The sequence below is a fragment of the Bubalus kerabau genome, chromosome 3 (assembly GCF_029407905.1).
Source record: "Bubalus kerabau isolate K-KA32 ecotype Philippines breed swamp buffalo chromosome 3, PCC_UOA_SB_1v2, whole genome shotgun sequence".
NCBI lineage: Eukaryota > Metazoa > Chordata > Mammalia > Artiodactyla > Bovidae > Bubalus > Bubalus kerabau.
In genome coordinates this window covers 88,036,501-88,062,504 of record NC_073626.1, presented here as the reverse complement: position 1 = coordinate 88,062,504, position 26,004 = coordinate 88,036,501, and the positions used below count along the sequence as shown (strand labels likewise).

Sequence of the window (26,004 nt, the reverse complement as noted above, 5' to 3'; positions counted from 1 at the left end):
GAGGGAGAGGCACCTCACAGAGTGCTTATAAGGTCTTTCTTTCAAGTCAGAAAGGTTTGAATACAGACTCCTACTGGGTCATTTTCTAACCTCTAGACCTCATTTTCTTATCTGTATCTGGCATATAATAATAATTATTGGAGGGCTTCCCTGGTGGCTCAGTGGTAAAGAATCCACCTGCCAATGCAGGAGACAGTTTCAATCACTAGTCTGGGAAGATCCCACATGCCACGGAGCAACTAAGCCTGAGTACCACAGCTATTGAGCTTGTGCTCTAGAAACTACAAGCCTCAATTACCAGGCTGTTGGGCTGCAACTACTGAAGCCTGAGCACCTATAGAGCCTGTGCTCCGCAACAAGAGAAGCTACTGAAATGAGAAGCCCAAGCACTGTAACTAGAGACTAGACCCCGCTCGCTGCAACTGGAGAAAAAGCCTGTGCACAACAACAAAGACCCAGCACAGCCAAAAATAAATAAGTAAATAAAATTTAAAAACAATAATAATTATTATTGGAAAGAATTACTTAAAGACTAATAAAATAAAGCCTGTAATGCTCTGTATCTGGTACATAGAAAGTGCTCAATAGATGCTAGTCATCATTTAGAAGCAATGGCAAAACCAACATAAGTAATGGAAAATAGACAGCAAACTGATAGCCAAAAGTTTCATGCAGTTTAGTGTTTATAGGAAAATAAAGAAAAGGCTGAGAATTTCAAACCACCAAGCAAGTGACAAACCACCATTCAAGCAAGTGACATCTTGAGACCCATCAGTATCATGGGGCGGCAGTGGTCCCTAAAATTAATCCCCAGTTTCCCTGAATTTGTCTAGGTCTTACCAGGCCCTGCAAAGACTCGTGTGACCTGAGCTTCCTCCCACACTCCCCTCTCCACTTAGATGCTCTGGAATCTGTGGCTCCTTGCAGGGCCTCTATGGTACCACACATGCTCCCTGTAGGGACTTTGCACCTGCTCTTCCTCTGCCTGGCTACTGCTCCCCAAACTCTCCATGTGGCAGGATCTCCCCCTCTTCCTCCACATCACTCCTCATAGGCATCTTATTAGAGAGACATTCCCTGACCTCCCCCCACCATCACCATCGCACCTGCCCTCCTTTGATTGTCTTCACATTTCACTGCCTCACATGATATAACCTTATTTGTACATGATATAACCTTATTTGTTTACCTGGTTGGTTGTCTCCCCTGCCTTGAGTGTAGGCTCCATGATACCAGAGACTCTGACTGCCCTATACGTTCTGCAAGCCCACCCCTAGAGCCCTGTCCAGCATGAAGACATGAAGTTTGTACTCAGTGAAGAGTATGTAGGGTCAGGCCACCCAAGATGGCTGTTCTCTTGCTCTCTGTACATCTTCTGCTGGACCAGAGCCTGCTCCACTTACACCCTACTCACCTGACCGACATTCCTACATACGTGCTCCAGGCCCCAGCTAGTGAGTGTTCTTATCAAAGGGGCGGTGAGGGGCATGCCCCTCTGCTGGTTTCCATGGTAACTAATAAGCCAAGCTGACATAATTCCTTCTATAACTGGCAATCTCCCCTTCCCCTCTGGGAGCAAAGCCTGCTGCCATGTCCTGTCATGTCACCAGAGCACATGTTGCTCCAGGACCTTGCTTCAGACATGTAGATCTACATTAAACCACTGATGTCTCTGTTGCTGACACTGGGCTCTATCTTTGGTCTTAAATGTGGGCAAGTGCAGGCCTTGTAGGCTTGGGGGTTATAGCCCAACAGAGTGGTTGAATGGAAGAATGAATGATGGGCCAGGCCAGGTGACACCATGAGATGCTGCCGTTGATTCTGTCACTCATTTTGAAAGTCTTCTCCCTGAGAACTGTGGAATTGTTTACAGCATGACCATTTGGGTCAAGAGTCTTACCCTATTAACACAGAACCAGGAGGAACAATTTGTTGGGAAGTTGCATTAATGTTCGGGCTGAGACTGCTGATATTTACAACAAAGAACTTTATAGTCGGATTCACAGCTCCTGCCTAGGAAAAAACAATCACAGAATTGGTATTAATAATAAAAAAAAAGATATCATTGCACAAGTTTAAAGCTATACAAAAATGGCTAAATTGTGCCCATAAAATTATAACCAGACACTTTTAAACATTTTAATATAGATAAAATAAACTTAAAGGAGAGTCATGACATGCAACCTTCTCATATTCAGGCAGAAATACATAAATGGCTCCCGTTTAAGTAATGACTATTCATAATTTATGTACTTCAAGCAAAAAAGGATAAACTTGTTAAAATCAATTATTTTAATCTATAAATATATCCTGACTCTAGAAAACAAGACCGATGGCTAACCACTAGGAAGACTACCTGGGTTCAGCCAAAGATACAATCCACTAGTAAAATTAGTTTACCTGAGCCCAGAGCCAAAATGCTAATTAGGAAGCCAACATTTCCATTCCAAATTCAGGTTCACTACTTCAGAGCTTTACAGTCAATATTGTGACAGAAATCTATAAAATTATTTTATATATACACATAGATTTTCAATTGACAAATTAGAAATAATATGATATTTTTAGTGAGAAGGTTCTATGATTTTTTTTTGCCAGTTTACTCTTCAAAAAATAACATTCCACTGGAAATACATTCCCATATTTAGTCTCTGATTTTTTTTTCTTTTAACTTCCTCTGTCTTCCTAAAATGGCAGCTCTTCATAAAGCAAATTGAACAGTGAGTTAGTAAAAATAAAAATCCCTTTCCCCAAATTGCTTACAGCAAAAACACTTCACTATTAGATTTTCCTATAAAAAATAGTGTGGCCACTATTTTTATGACACTAGTGAAGAATCCTGGTCCCTTCCTAAATCTCCCTCTTCCTTGGCTTAATAAAGCTCTTCAGTTTTCATAAACATGCATCCTGGAGAGAGAAAAGACTTGAAAACCAAGACGTGACACTATTATTCCAAGTGTGGGACGTGTGAAATTTACATCAATGCCAAATTTATCACAGAACTACTAAAACTAGTCATGTATCTGTTAGTTAGTAATACAACCTGATATATAGGCATGCTTTTCAACTTTATCTAGGGCACAATCCAACTTCTGCAAATGAGATGAGCTTCTGATTCAATTACAGCCTCTCTTTTCCTCCATTCAAATATTTTCATTCCCCCTGCTTCTTTCAAAAGCATTTTCCCCATCTTTTTCGGCTTGTCATTCCTCAAAGTTTTTGGAGAAATTACAAAACCTTAAATCACACTCTTTCCTGGGATAATAAAAATACTTTAAAATTGCCAGATGCTGTTGACTTCAGCAAGAGTAATCACAGCAAGCTGTTGAAGAGAGACTGACAATATTTTCATTAGCAGGAAAGGATTAAATGAAACCATTCTCTTCCCATCAAATCACGGAACCGCTATATGAACAGAGCACAGACCTTTGGATATGGAATCTTCACGGTGTTTGGATATTGCAGTGACTCATCGGAGTAGAAGGAGTATTCAATCAGCGGGACTTCTGTGTCGTTAAATTGGGCATATGCTAAAAAAGTGCTGTTTGGAGACCACCACAGAGCGGAATAAGCACTGAAGACTTCCTCTGAAAAAAGACAGAAATCGTTCTGTTACAAGAAGTAACTGATAAATTGGCTTTGGCATTCAAAATATTGTTCTCATTAGCTTTAGTAATTACAGTAGAGTTCAACTAATGAACCACTTTGCATTTGCTGGGCTTCCAAAATCAGAGTAATACAAATGAATAAAAATAAAATCTTCAAGGATAGAGCTGGATTGTAAAAATAAGTAACCCATTGGACCATTTTTGAATATTTTAGCACACAATATTTAATATAAACTCTACATTTTTTTCTTTATCTTATAATCCTCTAAATTTATGCCACAAAATATACTATAAGTAAATCTCACATAAGGGGCTGATTCTCCTTTCTAATTTTCAAACAGTCAACAGTTTGTACCGATTCTGCAGGGTACTGGTGGATGGTATGTGGCTCCAGGCTATCAAACCAATATGGTGCCCAGAGTTTACTCCTCTTGGCACAAAAGATGTGGGAAGGATGGATTTAGAATGGCAGGGAGCTCCATGAGACTCCTACCAAGGAGCTCCTCCTTTGCCTAGAAACTGAGAACTCTCTTGGATTAACACTTCCATCTGGTTTAAGAGACATGGGTTCCATCTCTGGGTCGGGAAGATCCCCTGGAAATGGAAATGGCAACCCACTCCAGTATTCTTGCCTGGAGAATCCCATGGACTGAGGAGCCTGATGGGCTACAGTCCATTGGGTTGCAGAAAGATAGACACTTTTTTTCCCCTCTGTTTTCCTGAACAATGTTGGACTCATCCTCAATCTCTGGCAGAGGTAGCTCTTTCCTATGTTTATTATGGAGTCAATTCATGGGACTTCCAATCTCTGGCTCTTAAAATGCCAAAACCTCTTTCATCAACTGGGAAGAGAGGATTCAAGTGGATTTGATGGAGCCTTCTAGTCCTTATGCAGACTTAATCTACACATTTCATATTCTGCTGTGAGTGTAAAGGTAAAAGCAAAAGCATAAAAACTTGAATCTTAGAATTAGGAAATCATTTTATCCCACTTTTCTGATTTTCACAGCCTCCTGACAAAAGTTTATTTTCCAGATGCTTATTTTCAATAACAGTCATAATCATAGTAGTAGTTACAGTAATAATAATAATGATAAAATATAATCATTATAAGGATGAGAAGCTGACATTTGACGTCTGCTGTCCATGCACCAGACACTGATATCTGACATCTATTATTTCACTTAATCCTCATAATAATTCATTGTGCAGGTGAGCAAAGCAAAGTAGGTAGGCTTAAAGAGAGCAAGTCATTTACTTGGGAGCATGTGACCAATAGTTGCTAGAATCAAGAATGAATCCATTTTCCTCTTTGGAATTCAAGTTCCACTGTTCATTCCTGCCTATTTCAGCACTTCTAGTAACAGAAACGGAGAAGGCAATGGCAACCCACTCCAGTATTCTTGCCTGGAAAATCCCATGGACGGAGGAGCCTGGTGGGCTGCATTCCATGGGGTCGCGAAGAGTCGGACATGACTGAGTGACTTCACTTTGACTTTTCACTTTCATGCATTGGAGAAGGAAATGGCAACCTGCTCCAGTGTTCTTGCCTGGAGAATCCCAGGACAGCAGAGCCTGGTGGGCTGCCGTCTATGGGGCCGCACAGAGTTGGACACGACTGAAGCGACTTAGCAGCAGTAACAGAAAACCTTCTACTTGATCAGGCAGCTTGCTCCTCCTTTGGCTGCTTTATACCGAGTCTCACTCGTGCAGCAATTTAGAATTCACAAAACACTTATCTAATTGAACCCTAGGTGACTCTATTCATAGACTATTTTACTGAGAAGACAACTAAGGTTTAGAGAGAGTGAGTGAATTGCCAGAGACAAGAACACAGGCCTTGTGACTCCAGACTAAGGGGACTTCCCACTAAAAACGTCTTCATACCAAACCGATGTCTCATTCCCTGTGGCTTCTACTCATTGGTTCTAATCTCAGATCAAGATGGAATTACATAAAATGCATACAGTGACAGCAAGGTAATGGTTTGTAAAGTCACGTTTAAGTACAGGTGGCAGGTAGAGTTAAATGTTTTGATTTAGTAGTTGTTTAGAATACTGAACTCTTCCTTTCTCTCTTTCATTCTTTATTTTTCTTTTCTACTGTGGTTTATCACAGGATATTGAATATGATTTCCTATGCTATACAGCAAGATCTTATTGTTTATCCATTCTGTATATAATAGTTTGTATCTGTTAATCCCAAACTCCCAGTCCCTTCCTCCCCACCCCCACCCCAACTTTGGCAACCACAAGTCTTTTCTCTGTCTGAGTCTGTTTCTGTTTCTTGATAAGTTCATTTGAGTCATATTTAGATTCCACATGTAAGTGATATCACATGGTACTTATTGTCTCTTTCTGACTTGGGAGAATACTGAACACATTTTTCCATAACAATGATGTGTCAAAACCATTATTATAAAACTACTCTGATCAAACTCAAAGTCCTAAGAATACAGGGATCAAGGGTAGGGAGAAAGAAGAACAATGAAGGAAAGAAAAGATTTGCAGCCCTACCTGAACTGGCTATGAGCACCCACTTACACACTATCCTGAGATACCTCCCATCCCACCACAGCCCCCATCTTGCCACTCTGAGTTTCCTTAGGCACCATCGGGAGCTAGTTTCCTCCCTCTAACCAGATTGCTCCATGACAATTATTTGCTGGCTTCTTTGTCTCTCTCTGGGAGCCGCAGTTGAGTAGCATTTGTGTCTGTTTCCCCAGCACCTGGCATAGCAACTGGTTGGTGGTTGGCACTCCATGTGAATCACACACCCGCTTATCAACACTACTGCCTCTGGGGGTAAGGAGTGCTCTTCTTCCCAATTATTTCCTTGCCTATCCCTTCTCATCTCTGCTCTCACCAAAATTTTCATTTTCATCTCTAGGTCAGGTAAATGATATTCATACTCAAAAGTGATTGTTATGTAATTAACTTCATCCTAGAAGATAGAGTATTAAAAAAGAAAGAAGGAAACCATTTATTAACTAAACATTGAAGTTGAAGTGTTAGTTACTCAGTTTTCTCTGACTCTTTGTGATCCCATGGGCTGTAGCCCGAGAGGCTCCTATGTCCATGTAATTGTGCAGGCAAGAATACTGGAGTGGGTAGCCGTTCCCTTCTCCAGGGGAACTTCCCAATCCAGGGATTGAACCCGGATCTCCCACATTGCAGGCAGATTCTTTATCATCTGAGCCACCAGGGAAGCTCTTTGTTAAATAAATAATAATCAACTAGAAAATCATGAAATAATGTGAAAACAGAGAAATTGAGAGAGAAAACTATTTGGGGACCCAGGGTGGTGAGGGGGCCCAAGTTCCAGATTATAGGCTCCTCTGTGAGTGTCCCTCCCCAGGGCAACACATGGCCCTGTTTAGATCTTGCAGCTTTGTTCTTTTACTAATCAGCCTATGGATTCTCCAAATGTACTTTTTTGATCCCAACAAGTCTTCACGGTTGCAGCGGAGAGGGTGGTCCAAAAGGAGAGTGATCTGATATATGGAGAAACAGGTATGCTCTTTCTAAGTATGGAGTATTTGTAAATGTACAAAACCAATTGTAGGAATTTCCCTGTAGGGACTAAAGTCCCATTTTTAAAGACAGATCCACATTGGAACTGTGAAGCCATTCTTCTGCTTGTGAATAGCTTAGTCACAAACAGGCAAAACAAGATTCCGCCAGCTATTATCTACCTTAGAAAGAACCTTAGTGTTGGGATGTATTTATCTTAGAGATGCCCAGCTGTTCCAAGGAAGGGTGGGTCAGAGCTTTGGGAGGAGAATTTCTTTATCCAGCTCATGCTGGGGATCCTGAGGTTGTGCTGTGCTGTCCAACAAGTGTTAAAGATGCTTTTTAATATCTAAGTGACAAGTGTTAGTAAATTTTATTATAAGTTTTAATCTAACACTTGTTTCTGGTTCATGGGAATTTATTTGTCTATTAAAATGTTTTCTGTTGTTCTTACAATGTTATCCACTTGATTGAACTCAACTTGAACTGGTAAGAACCAAAATTGAGACATGAAGAAAAACTAACTTTTTTTAAGTATAGAGAAGAAATAACAGGTTAAAAAAAAAAAAAGATGAGTCTTTAATAAGCATTATGCAATCTTGTAAAGGGTTTGGAATAGCCTCAAAATGCCTTTTTATCTTGGCAACTAGAGACACGAATACTATTTTCCTAATATTTTATAAAACTCTTTACCCTAAAAGAGAAAATCATTCTTTTTAACTTTTTTTGGTTCTGTTATTTGAACCCATTTTTGCCCTAAGTCTAATTATTTTTTTTCTTCTTTAAAAACAGGAAATGATAATTTGTCCAAGTTCAAATGAACCCAAATCCTCTATAAAAGAAGCATGTTCTTTCCCTGGACTCCACAATCTCCAGACAATGTTTTGTCATCTTTTGGAATGTTGTTGGAGTTTTTAGTTTTTCTTAGTAACTTCTGGGTTAGGTAGACTTGGTTTGAGAAACACCTGATGTTAATCTGGAGACTCTACACATGGACATTACCAGATGGTCAACACCGAAATCAGACTGATTATGTTCTTTGCAGCCAAAGATGGAGAAGCTCTATACAGTCAACAAAAACAAGACCAGGAGCTGACTGTGGCTCAGATCATCAACTCCTTATTACCAAATTCAGACTTAAATTGAAGAAAGTAGGGAAAACCACTAGACCATTCAGGTATGACCTAAATCAAATCCCTTATGATTATACAGTGGAAATGAGAAATAGATTTAAGGGCCTACATCTGATAGATAGAGTGCCTGATGAACTATGGAATGAGGTTCGTGACATTGTACAGGAGACAGGGATCAAGACCATCCCCATGGAAAAGAAATGCAAAAAAGCAAAATGGCTGTCTGGGGAGGCCTTACAAATAGCTGTGAAAAGAAGAGAAACTAAAAGCAAAGGAGAAAAGGAAAGATATAAGCATCTGAATGCAGAGTTCCAAAGAATAGCAAGAAGAGATAAGAAAGCCTTCCTCAGCGATCAATGCAAAGCAATAGAGGAAAACAAGAGAATGGGAAAGACTAGAGATCTCCTCAAGAAAATTAGAGATACCAAGGGAACATTTCATGCAAAGATGGACTCGATAAAGGACAGAAATGGTATGGACCTAACAGAAGCAGAAGATATTAAGAAGAGGTGGCAAGAATACACAGATGAACTGTACAAAAAAGATCTTCACAACCCAGATAATCACGATGGTGTGATCACTGACCTAGAGCCAGATATCCTGGAATGTGAAGTCAAGTGGGCCTTAGAAAGCATCACTACGAACAAAGCTAGTGGAGGTGATGGAATTCCAGTTGAACTCTTTCAAATCCTGAAAGATGATGCTGTGAAAGTGCTGCACTCAATATGCCAGCAAATTTGGAAAATTCAGCAGTGGCCACAGGACTGGAAAATGTCAGTTTTCATTCCAATCCCAAAGAAAGGCAACGCCAAAGAATGCTCAAACTACCACACAATTGCACTCATCTCACATGCTAGTAAAGTAATGCTCAAAATTCTCCAAGCCAGGCTTCAGCAATATGTGAACTGTGAACTTCCAGATGTTCAAGCTGGTTTTAGAAAAGGCAGAGGAACGGAGATCAAATTGCCAACATCTGCTGGATCATGAAAAAAGCAAGAGAGTTCCAGAAAAACATCTATTTCTGCTTTATTGACTATGCCAAAGCCTTTGACTGTGTGGATTACAATAAACTGTGGAAAATTCTGACAGAGATGGGAATACCAGACCACCTGACCTGTCTCTTGAGAAATCTGTATGCAGGTCAGGAAGCAACAGTTAGAACTGGACATGGAAGAACAGACTGGTTCCAAATAGGAAAAGGAGTACATCAAGGCTGTATATTGTCACCCTGCTTATTTAACTTCTATGCAGAGTACATCATGAGAAACGCTGGACTGGAAAAGGCACAAGCTGGAATCAAGATTGCCGGGAGAAATATCAATAACCTCAGATATGCAGATGACACCACCCTTATGGCAGAAAGTGAAGAGGAACTCAAAAGCCTCTTGATGAAAGTGAAAGTGGAGAGTGAAAAAGTTGGCTTAAAGCTCAACACTCAGAAAACGAAGATTATGGCACCCGGTCCCATCATTTCATGGGAAATAGATGGGGAAACAGTGAAAACAGTGTCAGACTTTATTTTGGGGGGCTCCAAAATCACTGCAGATGGTGACTGCAGCCATGAAATTAAAAGACACTTACTCCTTGGAAGGAAAGTTATGACCAACCTAGATAGCATATTCAAAAGCAGAGACATTACTTTGCCAACAAAGGTCCGTCTAGTCAAGGCTATGGTTTTTCCAGTGGTCATGTATGGATGTGAGAGTTGGACTGTGAAGAAGGCTGAGCGCTCAAGAATTGATGCTTTTGAACAGTGGTGTTGGAGAAGACTCTTGAGAGTCCCTTGGACTGCAAGGAGATCCAACCAGTCCATTCTGAAGGAGATCAGCCCTGGGATTTCTTTGGAAGGAATGATGCTAAAGCTGAAACTCCAGTACTTTGGCCACCTCATGCGAAGAGTTGACTCATTGGAAAAGACTCTGATGCTGGGAGGGATTGGGGGCAGGAGGAGAAGGGGACGACAGAGGATGAGATGGCTGGATGGCATCACTTACTCGATGGACTTGAGTCTGAGTGAACTCCGGGAGTTGGTGATAGACAGGGAAGCCTGGAGTGCTGCAATTCATGGGGTCGCAAAGAGTCGGACACGACTGAGTGACTGAACTGAACTGAACTGAAAGCAGAAAAGCTACCTACACAGACAAGTCAATTGTAGCAGCAGAGCAAAGACAATGGGAGCATTGAAGTGACAGGAGGATGTAGCAGTAACATTCTCTGTGAAGAAATCCTTGGTCTGTGAGATAGATACCTGGTGCATGAGCGCTAAAGATTTGATGACCTTTTTAGAATACAACCTATTTTGAATGCTATTGAATTTCCCTGTTTTCAAAGACAAGTTTAACTGTCTTTGAAAATGAACAGATTTTCTGATTTGAAAACATTTTAACATCTTTACCTTCATAAACCCAGTCAGTTATTCCATTATAGATTACATCTTTTTTCCCAGTCCATGTGATCCTCTGACTTGGAGAATTTGGTTCATTTTTCACATAAATATCATTGTTCCAAACGTATGCCTAGAAAGATTGGGAAAAAAGATGGATACACAACATGTTATATTTTATCCTAGAGTTTAAAAAATTTATCTATTATTTTATCCTCAAATAATATTCATATGCAAGTGGAATGACTACCTTAGATTATTCCATTTGAGCAGGAGGAAGAGTCATTTACGTTCCTAAATGTATAAGTATACATGCTATAATATCCAAATAATCCTAAACACACCCTTTATCTACCAAAAAGAAGCAGTCGACAACCACTGCTATTGAATAGTAAAGTGTATGCAAATCCCAAAGACTGTCCACTTCTACAGAATGATGTGTGCTTTGCATTTCTCTCCGCAGGGGCTGAGTAGAGAGAAGGCAGCTGCAAGCCCAGAGTCAACTACAGATAAACAGTCTGTCTTCCTGTTTAGATTCTTCAGGACTTCTGACATTCTCCTAAGACTATAGAACATGAAGGTGTATCTATAGTGATATAGAAAAAGTCAAAGAACTAACAGAAAGTGGGAAAGCCTCAGAAAAAAATTAACAAAATAAAACAGAACAAAAAACAAAATACAACAGGGTTAGAATTTGAGTTTAATGAACATTTTGCCAGTAAATAAACAATTTCCTAAGAGTAGTTCAGAAACTTTCAGGAATTGTATTAATATTTACTTTGTTAGTCTAATAAAATGTTATTTTAGGCAATAACATTCTATGTGATAGTGACTACAGCCTTCCTAAGAATCTGCTCTGTATCAGGGTTAGGAGCTTCTGCAAATGAAAGATTTGAGCCATTGTTTTCCTGAAAAGAAGAGAGACTTACTAACCAATTTATGACCCACTGATGACCATGTGATCCACTGTGTGTTGTTTGGGATTCTCTCTTCTGTAATTAACTTCCTGGAAAAAGATAAAAAGAAATATTTCCAAGTGGATAAATCACAGTAGAATTTTTCTTTTTAATTATTACACTAGAGAAGCATAATTGATTTTGAGAGGAAGTCACTGACCTTTTATTTAAGTCATAAATGTCATAGGAAGCTGTGTAGGAATGCCTCCATTGCTACAAAAGAAAATAGACATTTCAGGCTTCTGTGATTCTTGATAGCTTGACCACTTGCTATAGAAGCTCAGGTGAGAGATAAAGCCATATAACATTGTATAATTCTCACATTTTATATCTTATAGTTCCCTATCTAGAGTCTTAAAATTTTTGAATTAGAAAGTATCTCAGAAATTATCTAGTACAAACTCCTCTGGATTCATTTATCATTTATCTCTGGCCTTGCTTCTGCAAAGGACCACAGTGGGCTGACGTTCCACTTTCTGTGCAAACATAATTCCCAGAACTTATCACAGTAATGCTAAGTTCATCTGTTTTAAAAAAATGCAAATGTTCACTTTTCAGCCATTTTATTGGCAAAATATCTTAAAGATCTCTAATTCTATTGGTGATAGTGATGAGGAGAGGTGTTTACTCTCCTACATTGGTAATGAAAATACAAAGTGCTATAGTTTTCTTGAAAGTCACTTGGCAATGTATATTAAAACACACACACACATATACTGGAGAAAGGAAAAGCTACCCACTATAGTATTCTGGCCTGGAGAATTCCTTGGACTGTATAGTCCATGGGGTCGCAAAGAGTCAGACATAACTGAGAGATTTTCACTTTCACGTTCATACACACACCATCAATATTTTAAATAACCATCTCAGGAAGCTAAAAAATGAAAAGAAAACTAAATTCAAAGAAGTTAGAAGAAAAGAAATAAGGTAAAGTGTTAGTTGCTCAGTCATGTCCAACTCTTTGTGACCCCATGAACTGTAGCCTGCTAGGTTCCTATGTCCATGGGATTTTCCAGGCAAGAACACTGGAGTGGGTTGCCATTTCCTTCTCCAGGAGATCTGCCCGACCCAGGGATTGAACCCAGGTCTCCCGCATTGCATGCAGACTCTACCATCTGAGCTACCAGGGAAGCCTAATAAAGGTAAAAGCAGTAATCAAATAGAAGAAAATACAATAGAGAAAAATCAAAAATGCTGAAAACTGGTTCTTTGAAGACACTAGTAAAATTACTAACAGAGAGTAAGAAAAAAAGTATGAATGAATATATCAGAAATAAAAAACGGGATACCACAACAAGCTTTGTGTATATATGTGCTCAGTCGCTCAGTTTTATCTGACTCTTTGCAGCCCCATGGACTGTAGCCTGCCATGTTCCTCTGTCCATGGGATTTTCCAGGCAAGGATACTGGAGTGGGTTGCCATTTCCTTCTCCAGGGGATCTTCCCGACCCAGGGATGGAATTTGTGTCTCCTGCATTCCAGGCAGATTCTTTACCACTAGTGCCACCTGGGAAGCCCCACAACAGGCTCCACAGACAAAGATCATAAGAACTTATGTCAAATGTGTTTTAGCCATACACTTTCTTAAAGAGTTTTTTGATATGCCATTTTAAAAGTCTTTATTGAATTTGTTACAACACTATTTTTGATGCGTTGGTTTTAGGCTGTGAAGCATGTGGGAATCCTAGCTCCCCGAGCAGGGATTGAACACCTCATTGCCCCAGATTGGAAGGTGAAGTCCCAACCACGATACGTTTACCCCTAGGAGTATGGTAGGGAAGACAAACATATAGACAAGTAATTAAAAAAAATACCTTAAGATATTTTTATTTGTTTAAGAGAAAAGAAAAAAATTTTTTTTTCCTTGTATACATGGTAGGGAAGTTCCTACCTATACATTTTAAAAGTAAGATAAAAGGACAAATTCCTTGAAAAATGAGTTATTGAAAGTAAGATGAAAGTGTGAATCTGAGTAGTTTTACATCTAATAAACATCTGAGTCTATAAATAACCTCTGTACAAAGAAAACTCCCAGCTCAAATAATTTTGCCAGTAAACTTCTTGTTAATATCTGAACGAGGTGAAAACTTATACCTACATTAAAACCTATGCACAAATTTTTACACCAACTTTATTCATGTTTGCCAAAACTTGGACATAACCAGCCATGCAGACGATGGAATATTATTCAGCAACAAAAAGAAATGAGCCAGAAGACACTAAAAGGGATGGAGGAAACTTAAAAGCATATTGCAGAGTTAGAGAAGCCAATCTGAAAATGCTACATAGTGTATGGTTTCAACCATGTGACATTCCAAAAAAGACAAAATGACAGAGAGAGTAAAGATCAGTGGTTCCTAGGGGTTCACGTGAAGGGAGGGAGAAACTGGAAGAGCACAGAGGATTTTTAGGAAAAATGAAAACATGTCCAACACAGAGAGTAAACCCTAATGTAAACTACAGACTTTAATACATACAGACAAATATTCATGTTTGCCAAAACATGAATAAATCTGCTGTAAAAATTTTGTGTGTAGGTTTTTTTGCATAGGTATAAGTTTCTAGCTCATTTGGATAAATAACAAGGAATTTGCTGGTAAAATTATTTGAGCTGAGAGTTTTCTTTGTACAGAAGTTATTTATGGATTAGTACAGTATGATACTATTAATGTAATGACAGAGAAAAGTCATTATACGTTATACATTTGTACAAACTCATAAAATGTACAACACAGAGTAAACCCTAATGCAAATGATGGGCTCTAATTAAAAATAATGTGTCAGTATTGGCTCATCAATTATAACAAATGTACTACTACACCAATGCAAAATGTTAATATTAGCAAAAATAACAGGGATGGAGTGTGGTGGAGGGGTGATAATGAAGTATATGGCAACTCCCTGCACTTTCCACTCATTTTCTGTAAACCTAATGCTGCTCTAAAAAATAAAGTCTATTAATTCAAAAAATAAATGAATTAGAGCCATAGCAGATGACTTGGAAGAATATCCACATGGTATCTCTGAGTGAGAAATGCAATTTACAGAAAAGTATGGAAAATAGGATTCCATTTTTATAAAAAAAGCAATAACTAAAAAGAATCTCTATCTTCATAGAATTAAGTGAATAAACAAATATAGAGAGGAATATACAATAGATTCTCAACATGGGATACCTGGGGAAAAGGCAATGAGATGAGGAGTAGTTGTTTAGTCACTAAGTCGTGCCGACTCTTTGCAACCCCGTGGACTGTAGCCCACGGGGCTCCTCTGTCCATGGGGATTCTCCAGGCAAGAATACTGGAGTGGGTTGCCATTTCCTTCTCCAGGGGATCTTCCCGAGCCAGGGATTGAACCCATGACTCCTGCATTGGCAGGCTGATTCTTTACCACTGAGCCACCTGGGAAGCCCATGAGGAATAGAGGGCCAAGCAAAAAAATGAAAAAACAGTGAGACTGAAGGCTTTTAAAAAATATGATCACATATTTGCATTTATGAAAAATTAATGTTTATATGAGGATGCAGATATAAATAAAAAAATTTTTTTAAACACTACTTGCCTATATATCTGTTTTTCCTACCATATTCCCAGAGGTAAGAAATTGTGTCTTATTCAGCTTTAAACACCTGGAGTCTGTCCTAGCACAAGCCACATAGGATATATTCAAGAAATAAACCAAACTAAAATAATTAAATGTTACCTATGAGCTGAAATAATGAAGTGGGTAGCCCAAGGACCCTGAGCTGTATTGGCAAAGCTGAGACACAAGTCAGGCTCCTAATCTTGAATAATACTGCTAACTCATCATTTATCACCCTCCTATCCTCTCATGTCAACAAATATTTATTAAGTCTCCTCTTTTTGCAAGTCATATATTTCTTTTTGAATCCTGGATTATTTTGAAACACTCCATGCTTGTTTCTGGGAAACCTCAGAGTATAATGCTCGCTAGAGCCAAAAGTTGTGGTACAGGCTAAAAATATTAAGAGATTTAAGAAGTTTTGAGATCATTTCAGGATGACAGATCTATCAGGGGCTGTAAAGGGAAATCCAAGATGTTTGTATATTCACTTCGTCTTTTGAAACAGACTCATCAGTCTATTTAGGCTATAAACATTGGCACCTATCCTCTTGATTAGGCATTACTGGATAAGACAGGCTCCCTCTTTTTAAGGAGCTCATAGTTGAATGGGGAATATGGAGACATAAACTACCAGAAAAGAATCACAGAGCATGCAATGGGGATGGGTGGGGAAAGGCAAGAATCAAATTAGGAACTGGGGAGGCCTAGAGGCTTATGGCACCCCACTCCAGTACTTTTGCCTGGAAAATCCCATGGACGGAGGAGCCTGGTAGGCTGCAGTCCATGGGGTCGCTAAGAGTCAGACACAACGGAGCGACTTCACTTTCACTTTTCACTTTCATGCACTGGAGAAGGAAATGGCAACCCACTTCAGTGTTCTTGCCTGGAGAATCCCAGGGACGGGGGAGCCTGGTGGGCTTCCGTCTATGGGGTCGCACAGAGTCGGACACGACTGAAGCGACTTAGCAGCAGCAGCAGCAGAGGCTTATAGAAAAGGTGATTATTGGTCTCAGAGGGCTGCCACACAGAGATGGGCAAAAAAAGCCTCATGGCAGAGAGAGGTCAAAAAGACAGGAATGAGCATGTTTAAGAATACAAGCTTGGAGTCTTCTAATCTGGACTCAAGTCTTCCTGTAGACTGAATCTTTGTAGCTCCTCCTTTCCCCAATTCATATGTTGAAACTTTAACTCCTAACATGATAGTATTCTGGAGATGGGGCCACTCTGGAGTGACTAGGCTGTGCAGGGGGGAAGCTCTCATGAGTGGGGTTCATCTCCTCATATATTAGTTTCCTTGTCCCTTCCACCATGTGGGGACACTTGGAGAAGATGGCCAACTATGACCTAGGAAGTAGGACCTTGCCAGACAGTGAATCTGGTGCAACCTTGATTTTGGACTTCTCAGCCTCCAAAACTCTGAGAAACAAATTTCTGTTATTAAGTCACCCAGTCTGTGGTTATATAGGGACCCAAATGGATGAAGACAAGTCTCTAATGTGTAATATTGACAGGTTTCTTTTTAAGCTCCCGTTTTCTCTTTAGGAAGATGAGGATGGAGACAGAAACAATCTTGGGAACATGAGAATGCACGTGAAGGACTTAGCAGGGCTCCTGTGAACACGTCACAGATGATGCAACTATTACTCTCCGTACAGCATTAGGTAAAGTGGGGAGATACTATGAGAACATCTGTACTAGGCTGCCTGGTACTTATTTACATTCTCATTCACTCACTCACTTATCTTTTTATAGCCACAACTTAAAAGTAAGAATTAATCTTTCTGAATGTGCTGGCTCAGTCATGGAGAAGCCACACAGCAGGGTCTAAAGAACACTGGAAATAGACTTCCAGAGAAATGGAATAAAACTAGACTTTTCTTTGTTCTGGATATGTTTCTTGAATACGGGAGTGGGTAGCCAATCCCTTCTCCATCGGATCTTCCCGACCCAGGAATGAAACCGGGGTCTCCTGCATTGCAGGCGGGTTCTTTACCAGCTGAGCTATCAGGGAAGACTGTATCACTTGGGAGTCCTTAAAATTACCCATAGCTATGCTGTCTATGGGGTCGCACAGAGTTGGACACGACTGAAGCGACTTAGCAGCAGCAGCATGCTGAGTCAGATGACGTGGGGGAGGTTTAAAAAAACCTCCCCAGGTGATCCATTGTAAGCACAGGCCAAGCACGGTGAGTGCGGGGTTGGGGGGTGGTGGTGAGTTCAGAAGGGCAGACTGAGGTCCAATCACCCAGGCTTCTCAGGTTGCCTTGGTTAGAGTTTGGGTTTTATTCTGAAAGTGATGAGAAGCTACTGATCACAAGAGTTTAAGCATAGGCACGACATAATCTAACTTAGGTTTTAAAAGGAGCATGGATACTCTTGGGAAACATGGATGGCAGGGTGAAGGGAAAAGAATGAAAACAGCAAAAGAAGTTAAATGCGCATGAAAACTTCAGTGACACAACAAATACAAATTACCAATGATGGTTGTCCAGCAAGGTCTACCCATGAAATATATCTGTTAGTACATATCACATGGCACTTGTTGAACTTGGCGAAAGAATAAATTGAGCTGGTATTTACCTTGCTGTTTCTATCTTATCTTTACAGTCATTATATGTTTGACTTGAACATGGGAAATCGTTAACCAGTGGTTCTCAACCCTGACTGCTCTTTAAAATACTCTACATGTTAAAAAAAAAAAACTGATGCCAGCTTCACCCCCAGAGACTTCACTTTATTGACCTGGGGTTGGACCTGGATACTTAGGAGTTTTTAAATGCTTCTAACGTGATTTTAATCTGTAGATAGCAATAAGAACCACTGAATTAAACAAATACTAATTCATTAATTGGAAACAGATGTGTTAAAGTTGGCATAGACTTCTGATTCGTTCCTGGTGGACTGGTTTAGCAGGATCTAGTCTTCATGTCCAGGAAATGGAGCCCAGCACAATGAACCAGGGTAAATATTATGATTGGGAGTCACGATCTTCAAATGGGAAATAGAGTATGGGATGGTTTGCATGACCTGAGTAAGGCAGTGATGATGTGAGCTAAGACCACTGAGTATTTACTCTTTATTCTAGAAAAGAAAGGCAGAGGTCGGGATCTCCAGCTTTGTGTTTTGTTTTTAAGCAGAATCTCTCTACAGGTTTCTAATCTTTCCTGTATGTTTCAGAACTTCTCATACTCAACAGCCATTGTCAAATCCATGACTAATCAAAAGCTGCAGTCACAGTCACTGGGGATTGGCAGCCACCCTAAACATGAAAGTGTTAGTCGTTCAGTCATGTCTGACTCTTTGTGACCCCATGGACGGTAGCCCACCAGGCTCCTCTGTCCATGGGATTGTCCAGGCAAGAATCCTGGAGTGAGTAGCCATTCCCTTCTCCAGGGGATCTTCCTGACCCAGAGACTGAACCTGGGTCTCCTACATTGCAGGCAGATTCTTTACCATCTGAGCAATAACTTAGTGACTGAGCAACAACAACAACTACACATGAAAACGATGTGTGATTAGGCTGAAACCGCTCCTGAAGGCGTGAGAATCTGATGTTGGGCTGTGCGACTGGAGGAAGCTCAGTGCTCCCCACAGGGCGCTGGTGACTGCTGCCGAGCCTGCCCCTTAGGAAGGGTTTGTATACGGTGGGACCTGAGGGCTGAGAGGTGGTCTGAGTCACTTCACAGAATCTCTTCTGGAATGAGACATTTAATTGTTTTTAAAGCAAATAATCGAGAGTCTTACTATTTGTCAGACAAAGGAAATAAAACAGTCTATTACTAGATATTACAAGTCAGACATGTAAACTGACTCTTAAACTATAAGTTCTACTTTATTAACTTATAGTTTTAGTCTATATTGATAATATTAAACTTTTTAGTGTTTGAAAACCCTAAAATGAATTTTAAAACACTCATCAGATTTATCTTGTATGAAGGAGAATGACCATTTCTTCTTTTGATACTGAATTAATGAGTTTTTAGAGCCTATTGCTTGACTTAGGTAACAACCTTAAATATTCATAGACTTGAGATGAGTGATAAAATAACACACTCATAGAATTCTTTAAATGTCACAGTGAAAAAGCATTTCTTTTACCTTCACATAGTTGTATTCGAAGAGAATATATTGTCTATCTGGTGAAACTGAATAATCATTTATAGAATGTCCAAATTCATCCTGTCAATCAAGTAGAAAAAGGAATGATTAAGGTTAAATGATTCCATTTAACTGCTATTGTTGAGTACCTACTATGTGGAGGGTATGATTCTAGACTTTGTCTCGTGCCTTGGGAGGTTCCAGTCTAGAAGAGGGGGCACATTCCCCTACACAGATGACCATGAGGCAAGGTGGGTAGTGATCAAGGTTAGAGAGTCAGGGAGGGAAGGATTAATTTTAAGCAAGGAAAGATGGCTATGAAGGTGGGGATCAGGAACAGAGAACTTTCTCAGGTGAAGGGGAATGGCAAGAGTATAAACCCAGATGTGGAAAGGGCATGCATATTTAGAGACTGCCTAAGTGTAATCTGAATACAGTATAGGGTGTGTCAGACAAAGAGAGGACATACAATTAGAAAAATAGGTAGTGTCTAAATACAAGAAATGGACCTATGAACTACTTTTTTGCACATGGATGTGACAGAATCTTATCTGCCTTGTCCAAAGATGCTCTGGCAACACAGTGGCTAAGATGAGATGCATTGGCCTTGGACTTGGGCAAAGTTGTGTTCTGATTTACAGAATGGAGAGAGATACACGTTATAATATAGTACTCACTGTCACAAAATTAATCAAGGCTTTCAACCAGGGCTATACAGTGGAAATGGAAAACTGAGAGACACTTGACATCACAAGAGAGAACGGATAGGGTTTATTGAGTAGCTAAATAAGGGGGATAACAGAGGAATCAAGGAGGATTCTGAGATTTCTAGCTTTAAGTGACGTGGAGGAGGGCGCTATTTACCAAGACTGGGAAGAGGAATAGGATGCCTTCCCTTTGCTAGGAGAGGGAAGCGGGAATAACTAGCTTAGCTCAGGATACTGAGTTTAAAATGCCTGCAGACCATCCATGTGCAGAAGCCAGTAAGCTATTGGAAACAGAGGTCTAGATCTTGGGAGGAAGTTAGTGTTACAAGCGTGTATTTGAGAAGCACTGATGCTGTGGAAATGCATGGAATATGCTGAAGGGGAGCACGCAAGGTGAGGAGGGAGGCTCGCAGTGAAGACAGGACCCTGAGGAGCACTTACACGTAAGAGAATGGGCAGAGGAGGAGGAATCGTCAAAGGAGACTAGAAAGTAACCAAGGCAGGGAGCATTCCAAGAAGAGAAAGATCCACCGCACCATATGCTGCAGAAAGAGTCCAACAGGATGAGAAACGATAGTACTCATGATTTGAAAGGTTATGAGAAAAAATCCCCAGAATTCCCCTAAAGCATGAATTAATTATGTGATTAAACATACAAATGTACTGTTCTCCAAGAAAATGGAGCTGTTTCCATATTCAGCATTGAATAGCAAGATATTATTTTCTTGTTTGTAGAGATATTCATGATCTAAAGAGAGAAAACGACCAGATCAATATTTCAAGTTGCTATCAAACATCTTCATAAACTAAAAAATCATGCAATAAAAATGTAAGATTTAAATTCATACAAGTTCTAAGTTGGAAAAACATGAACTGATAAATATTACACTAATATGCCTTCATTTTCCCATCATCATTGTAAAGGGTTCAATTCACTTTTAATTTTTTATAGTACATGTCAAAGAAATACTAAGGTTTCTTTCTGTCTTATCTCCTTTTGCACCCTTAAGTAGAAAATAATACTTTCCCATATGGTTTTAAAATATAAGACTATATTCTCATTGCCATAAAGGTGCCCCACAACCTAAATGAAATTAAGCATAAAATGAAAATAAGCATAAAAATCAGCCCCTCTCTCCACCAGAAAGCCTTACCTGAAACCCATCTCAAGTTGTAGAATTTCATTCTAAAAGTATTTTTTAAATAATCGGCTAGAGTGTAGGTTCTGCGGCTATCAGTTGAAGCATCATCTGTTGGTTGGGAAAAAGAGTCAAATATTCAGTATGAAGGGATAACTCATTTTGAATAAAAGTTTTCAAAATGGATTTCTACAGTATACACTGATCACAACATACAGAAATACACTCACAAAATGCAAAAGACACTCTGAAAAATTTTGGACTGAGTAGATGGGTAAACATGCATTTAGCTGCTCAAGTGGAGATGAGCATGTGTTTCACAGTGCTACATTAATGAGCTTAATTTCAAAGGTCTAGTTCAGCAATGCTCAAGGGAAATATAGTATGAGTACATTTTCTAGTAACCATATTTTAAATTTTTTAAGGTAAAATTAATTTTAATAGCATATTTTATTTAGCCAACATATCAAATATGTTACCATTTCAATGTGTTATCAACATTTAAATGTTACTAATGAGATCTTTCAAGGGCTTCCCATGTGGTTCAGTGGTAAAGAATCTGCCTGCCAATGCAGGAGACACAGGAGACTTGGGTTCGATCCCTGGGTCTGGAAGACCCCTGGAGGAAAAAATAGCAACCGACTCCAGTATTCTTGCCGAGGAAATCTCATGGACAGAGGAGCTTGGTGGGCTACAGTCCATGGGGTCACAAAAGAGTTGGACACGCTTAGCAACTAAACAACAACGAGATTTTTCACATTATTTCCTTTCTGTATTGTCTTTAAATTCTGATATGCAATTGATGTACCGAGTTGAGTATATCTCAACTTGATAGGCACTTTTTCAGTCATGTAGCCATGCAATGGGTGACACAAAGCTAGATCATCCTTCTGTGAGGCCCTAAGGTTCACTTCTAAGTCCTCTTGCTCCACACAAACCTTTAAGATATGCTAATCACCTAGTTCAGAGATCTTTGTTTCTATCATCACTTTTCCTTGACCTTGATTAAAATTTACATGGAATCTTTCTCTGGGATTCTGTGACACCTCAGTCCTTCTCTTAACTCTCTGACCATTATTTTTCCATCTCCTACTTTGACTCTCTTTTTCTCCATTGACTTGTAAGGCAGAAATGCTTTGGAATTAGTCTTCAACTTTCTGCTCATCTCTCTCTACAGTCTTCCTTGCAGGGAACTCCAGAGAATGCGGCTTCAGGAATACTTTCCACTTAGATAAATGACAAAACCTGCACTCATTACCTTAGCCTACTACACCCACACTCACATTTCCAGTGCTGTGTTCAGCCTTCTTACTTGACTTGTCCCACTCTAAACCTATCATATCTTGTCTAGAATAATTGTCCACCTTTCAAAACTAGATTTCCATAGGAAATTGTGTGATTTTATATTCTGTTACTGAAGACCCAAATTCAAGATCTGAAGATCATTTTGATGTCTCCCTCTTTTTTACCATCACCTACAAACAATCTACCCTATTGACTCTTTCTTTGAAATCCTTTCTCCAGGTATCCTGCCATCACGTTCTTCCACACCAGTTCCTGTACTACACCATCACTGGAATGATCTTTCCAAAGTGCCAATGTCACCTGGTTAGCTCTTCCTCAAAAGCTTTCACTGAATCTTCACTGTCTACAGGAAGATTCAGACTCCTTCCCCTGGCACTTGCAGCTTCCACAATCTGACATGAGGCTCTAGGCTTATTTCTGCTCTCTTCCTGCAAGAACCTTCTGGTCCAATCACACTAATCTTGCTGGAGGCAGTGGATCCTCTCAGGCTTATCTATCTCTGTTCCTTGCCCTAAGCTACTTCCTGGAACGTCCTCAACTATTTCTCCATCTGTCACAATCCTCCAGCCTCCATTTCCTTCGTCTATCATTCAGTTCTGCCTTTGACTTTTGCCCCTACACTACTCACTGGGCTCCTATTACTTAATACCTCGTGTTGACAACTCTTTTTCCATGCCTACCTGTGTGACCTACTCAGGTAGGCCATGTATTCTTTGAAGACAAGGCTTTGTGTTTTTGTTGATTGGTTTGGGGTTTTTTGTTTTTTATCAACCTTAGCATCTAGCACAGAGGTGTGCCTTAACATGTTGTGCTGTGCTTAGTCATTCAGTCATGTCCGGCTCTTTATGACCCCATGGACTGTAGCCTGCCAGGCTCCTCTGTCCATGGGGATTCTCCAGGCAAGAATACTGGAGTGGGTTGCCATGCCCTCCTCCAGGGGATCTTCCCAACCCAGGAATCAAACCCAGGTCTCAAACCCAGGTATCCCGCATTACAGGGGGGTTCTTTACCATTTGAGCCACCAGGGAAGCCCATGCCTTAATAAAGACAAGTAAAAAAAGTTTTCATTGGTTGGTGTTGGGTATCATTAAGCACAGCTAAGCCAATGTGATTCCTCTTCCTCAGTTCCAGAGCATCTGCTGACTACAAATACCCTAAAGTCTTTTTCCAAACTCTCTATATTTTTCACATAGATACAAACAAACACTCACAAAATTAGCCACTACCATAATATTCCTATAACTGCAGTTCTTTAAGAGGGATTTCAAAGCCAGCGGCATCTTCTCTTGTTAATTTTTTACAGCCCATGGAAAGGTAGTTCTCTTACAGGAAATGTCACTTCAAAAAATGTTTTTAAGATTTTATTTCTTTGGATTTGATCTCATAACATAATCTTTTTTCTGCCTATAAAACCTTCAGTTTTGGCAGATAAACTTGCTACACTTCATTTTATTATTTTATTGATTTTGCTTAAGCCTAGTTTGTTAAGTAAAGATTTTTTTTTAACTATTGTTTTTTTCAATTCAGTCCTGCATTTCTCCCCTGAAGGTTAGTAAAACATTTGTATTTGTTAGCAAAGATACAAGTGGGTGAAGCTGGTCCTTGAACCTAACTTTTAAATAAGAAATAAAGCCTTGTGCTACAGAAAATAGTATTTGTGACTCATATTGGACTACAAAACTACAAATCTGGATTTGTTCACTAAACACCCTCAATTGCCTATATTCATCCAATCATCCTATTATATATCAAATCATTATAAAGAGAATATTATTGCAGAGAATAAATACCATGCTATCAAGAGCTATTAGTCTAAAGTGGACAGATGTAAAACATATCCCCAAATTAGTACAAATCAAAGTATCAGTGGTTATAAATGTGCACATTCCAAATATTATCTGCTGATGAATATGTTTAGACAGATCTATAGAAATAGGTCGATTTATACACCGACCACACATATATATGCAACCAAATAAATGTTTGTGTCCTCTTAAAATTCACATGCTGAAATCCTAACCACCATGCGATGGTATTGGAAGGGGAAGCCCTTGGAAGGTGATTAGGTCATGAGGTGGAGCCCTCATGAATTGGATTAATACCCTTTAAAAAGTGACTTCCCACACTTCCAATGCAGTGGGCGTGTGTAGCATCCCTGGCCGGGGAACTAAGATCCCATGTGTCTTGTGACCAAAATAAAATAAAAAATTACAAAGTGACTCTAGAAAGCTCTCTTGCCTCTTATGCTATGTGAGGACACAAGAAACTAAGCATGAAGTCTGCTGGCACCTCGACCTTGGACATCCTAGCCTCCAGAACGGTAAGAAATAAATGCTTATTGTTTAAGCCACCTGTCTCTGGTTATTTTATAACAGCAGTCCACACATACTAAGACATACATATCTATAAGAAGACAGACATAGCAACATAAAACATCTATCACTGACTATTGAAAAAAAATTTTTGGCCGAGACACATGGCTTGCAGGATCTTATTTCCCTGACCAGGTATCAAACCTCTGGCAGTGAAAGTACCAAGTCTTAACTACTGGGCCACCAGGGAATTCCCATCTATCACTGACTTTTGATTTCATAAGAAGAGAATGAACTGAGTACCTACAATGTAGATCAGATACAGTGCTATCTAAGTTGGGGTATTTGCCCAGCTTTTATAGCACACTTCAATCTGGAATAATAAAATAACTGGGGCAAAAGTCCTCTGTGATGTCACCTGCTGACCCCTTCAGAAGAGGCTGCTTCTCCTTCACGGGGCACTTACTTCTCCCACCACCTTACTCACCTCAGACATTGCGGGACTCATCCTCTCATCAGGCCTCAGAATTTCTAAACCCACCATCTCCACCAGATTCAGGCTCCCTTCTGCTCAGCATGACTCTAATCCATCTGCTGATGTTCAGATACCAACACTGATGCTGTGCTCTTGGTATGGCCCAAAACATGGGTGCGAGGCCTGGGCCGCCCTCAGCTTGTGGTACCCTCACTAAGTTCCTTTACAACTACCCTGCGTGCCAGGGTTCCCTATCCTGGTTCCCCACACCCCAAACACCACTGCAAAACTGGAACAAGCAGAGCAACAAACATTCCTTGTTTTTTGCCTTGCCATTTGATGAGCAGCGCTCATTGGAAGACACTTTCGAAACCTCTAGATAAGCAAGTTCTATGAGATGTGAGTGCCAAGTTCAGGTTTTGACCTTTAGCAAGTTCACTGTTCGCTGCCAAGCTATTCTGTCAAACACCAGAGGACACGCTCACATTTCTCTTTCCTTGTCTGCTTGCTCACTGACAGGGCACCCCTGAAGGTCTTTGGCTGCTCCTTTGGTTTTCCTGGTGAGGGTGGAACATGCTGTTCATTTGACTGATCCGTTCAAAGCACTGTGCTGGCCAAGCAGAGAGGTTAATCATATGTTACCCATCAGATTATACCAAAACTCCAAGATTTACGCCTCCTTGAATTAAAAATCAGAAAACAGTAAACAACTTTAATACAGTAAGTACCCTATATACGAACGTTCAAGTTGCAAACTTTCAAAGATGTGAATGTGAGTGCCGGCCCCTGTA

The 26,004-nt window shown here is 39.9% G+C and overlaps 1 protein-coding gene across 1 annotated transcript in view; it reads right to left on the bottom strand.

Moving 5' to 3' along the window:
* The window catches only part of DPP4 (dipeptidyl peptidase 4), an 84,819-nt gene that overhangs the window by 41,725 nt on the left and 17,090 nt on the right, over window positions 1–26,004 (bottom strand). The window contains exons 3-10 of the mRNA XM_055572416.1: window positions 21,137–21,232; window positions 20,639–20,730; window positions 19,276–19,356; window positions 11,753–11,805; window positions 11,570–11,642; window positions 10,649–10,769; window positions 3,427–3,587; window positions 1,901–2,013 (exon numbers count right to left, since the gene is read on the bottom strand). Of these exons, the coding sequence (XP_055428391.1) occupies window positions 1,901–2,013; window positions 3,427–3,587; window positions 10,649–10,769; window positions 11,570–11,642; window positions 11,753–11,805; window positions 19,276–19,356; window positions 20,639–20,730; window positions 21,137–21,232 (790 nt within the window). The remainder of the gene's footprint in view (window positions 1–1,900; window positions 2,014–3,426; window positions 3,588–10,648; window positions 10,770–11,569; window positions 11,643–11,752; window positions 11,806–19,275; window positions 19,357–20,638; window positions 20,731–21,136; window positions 21,233–26,004) is intronic.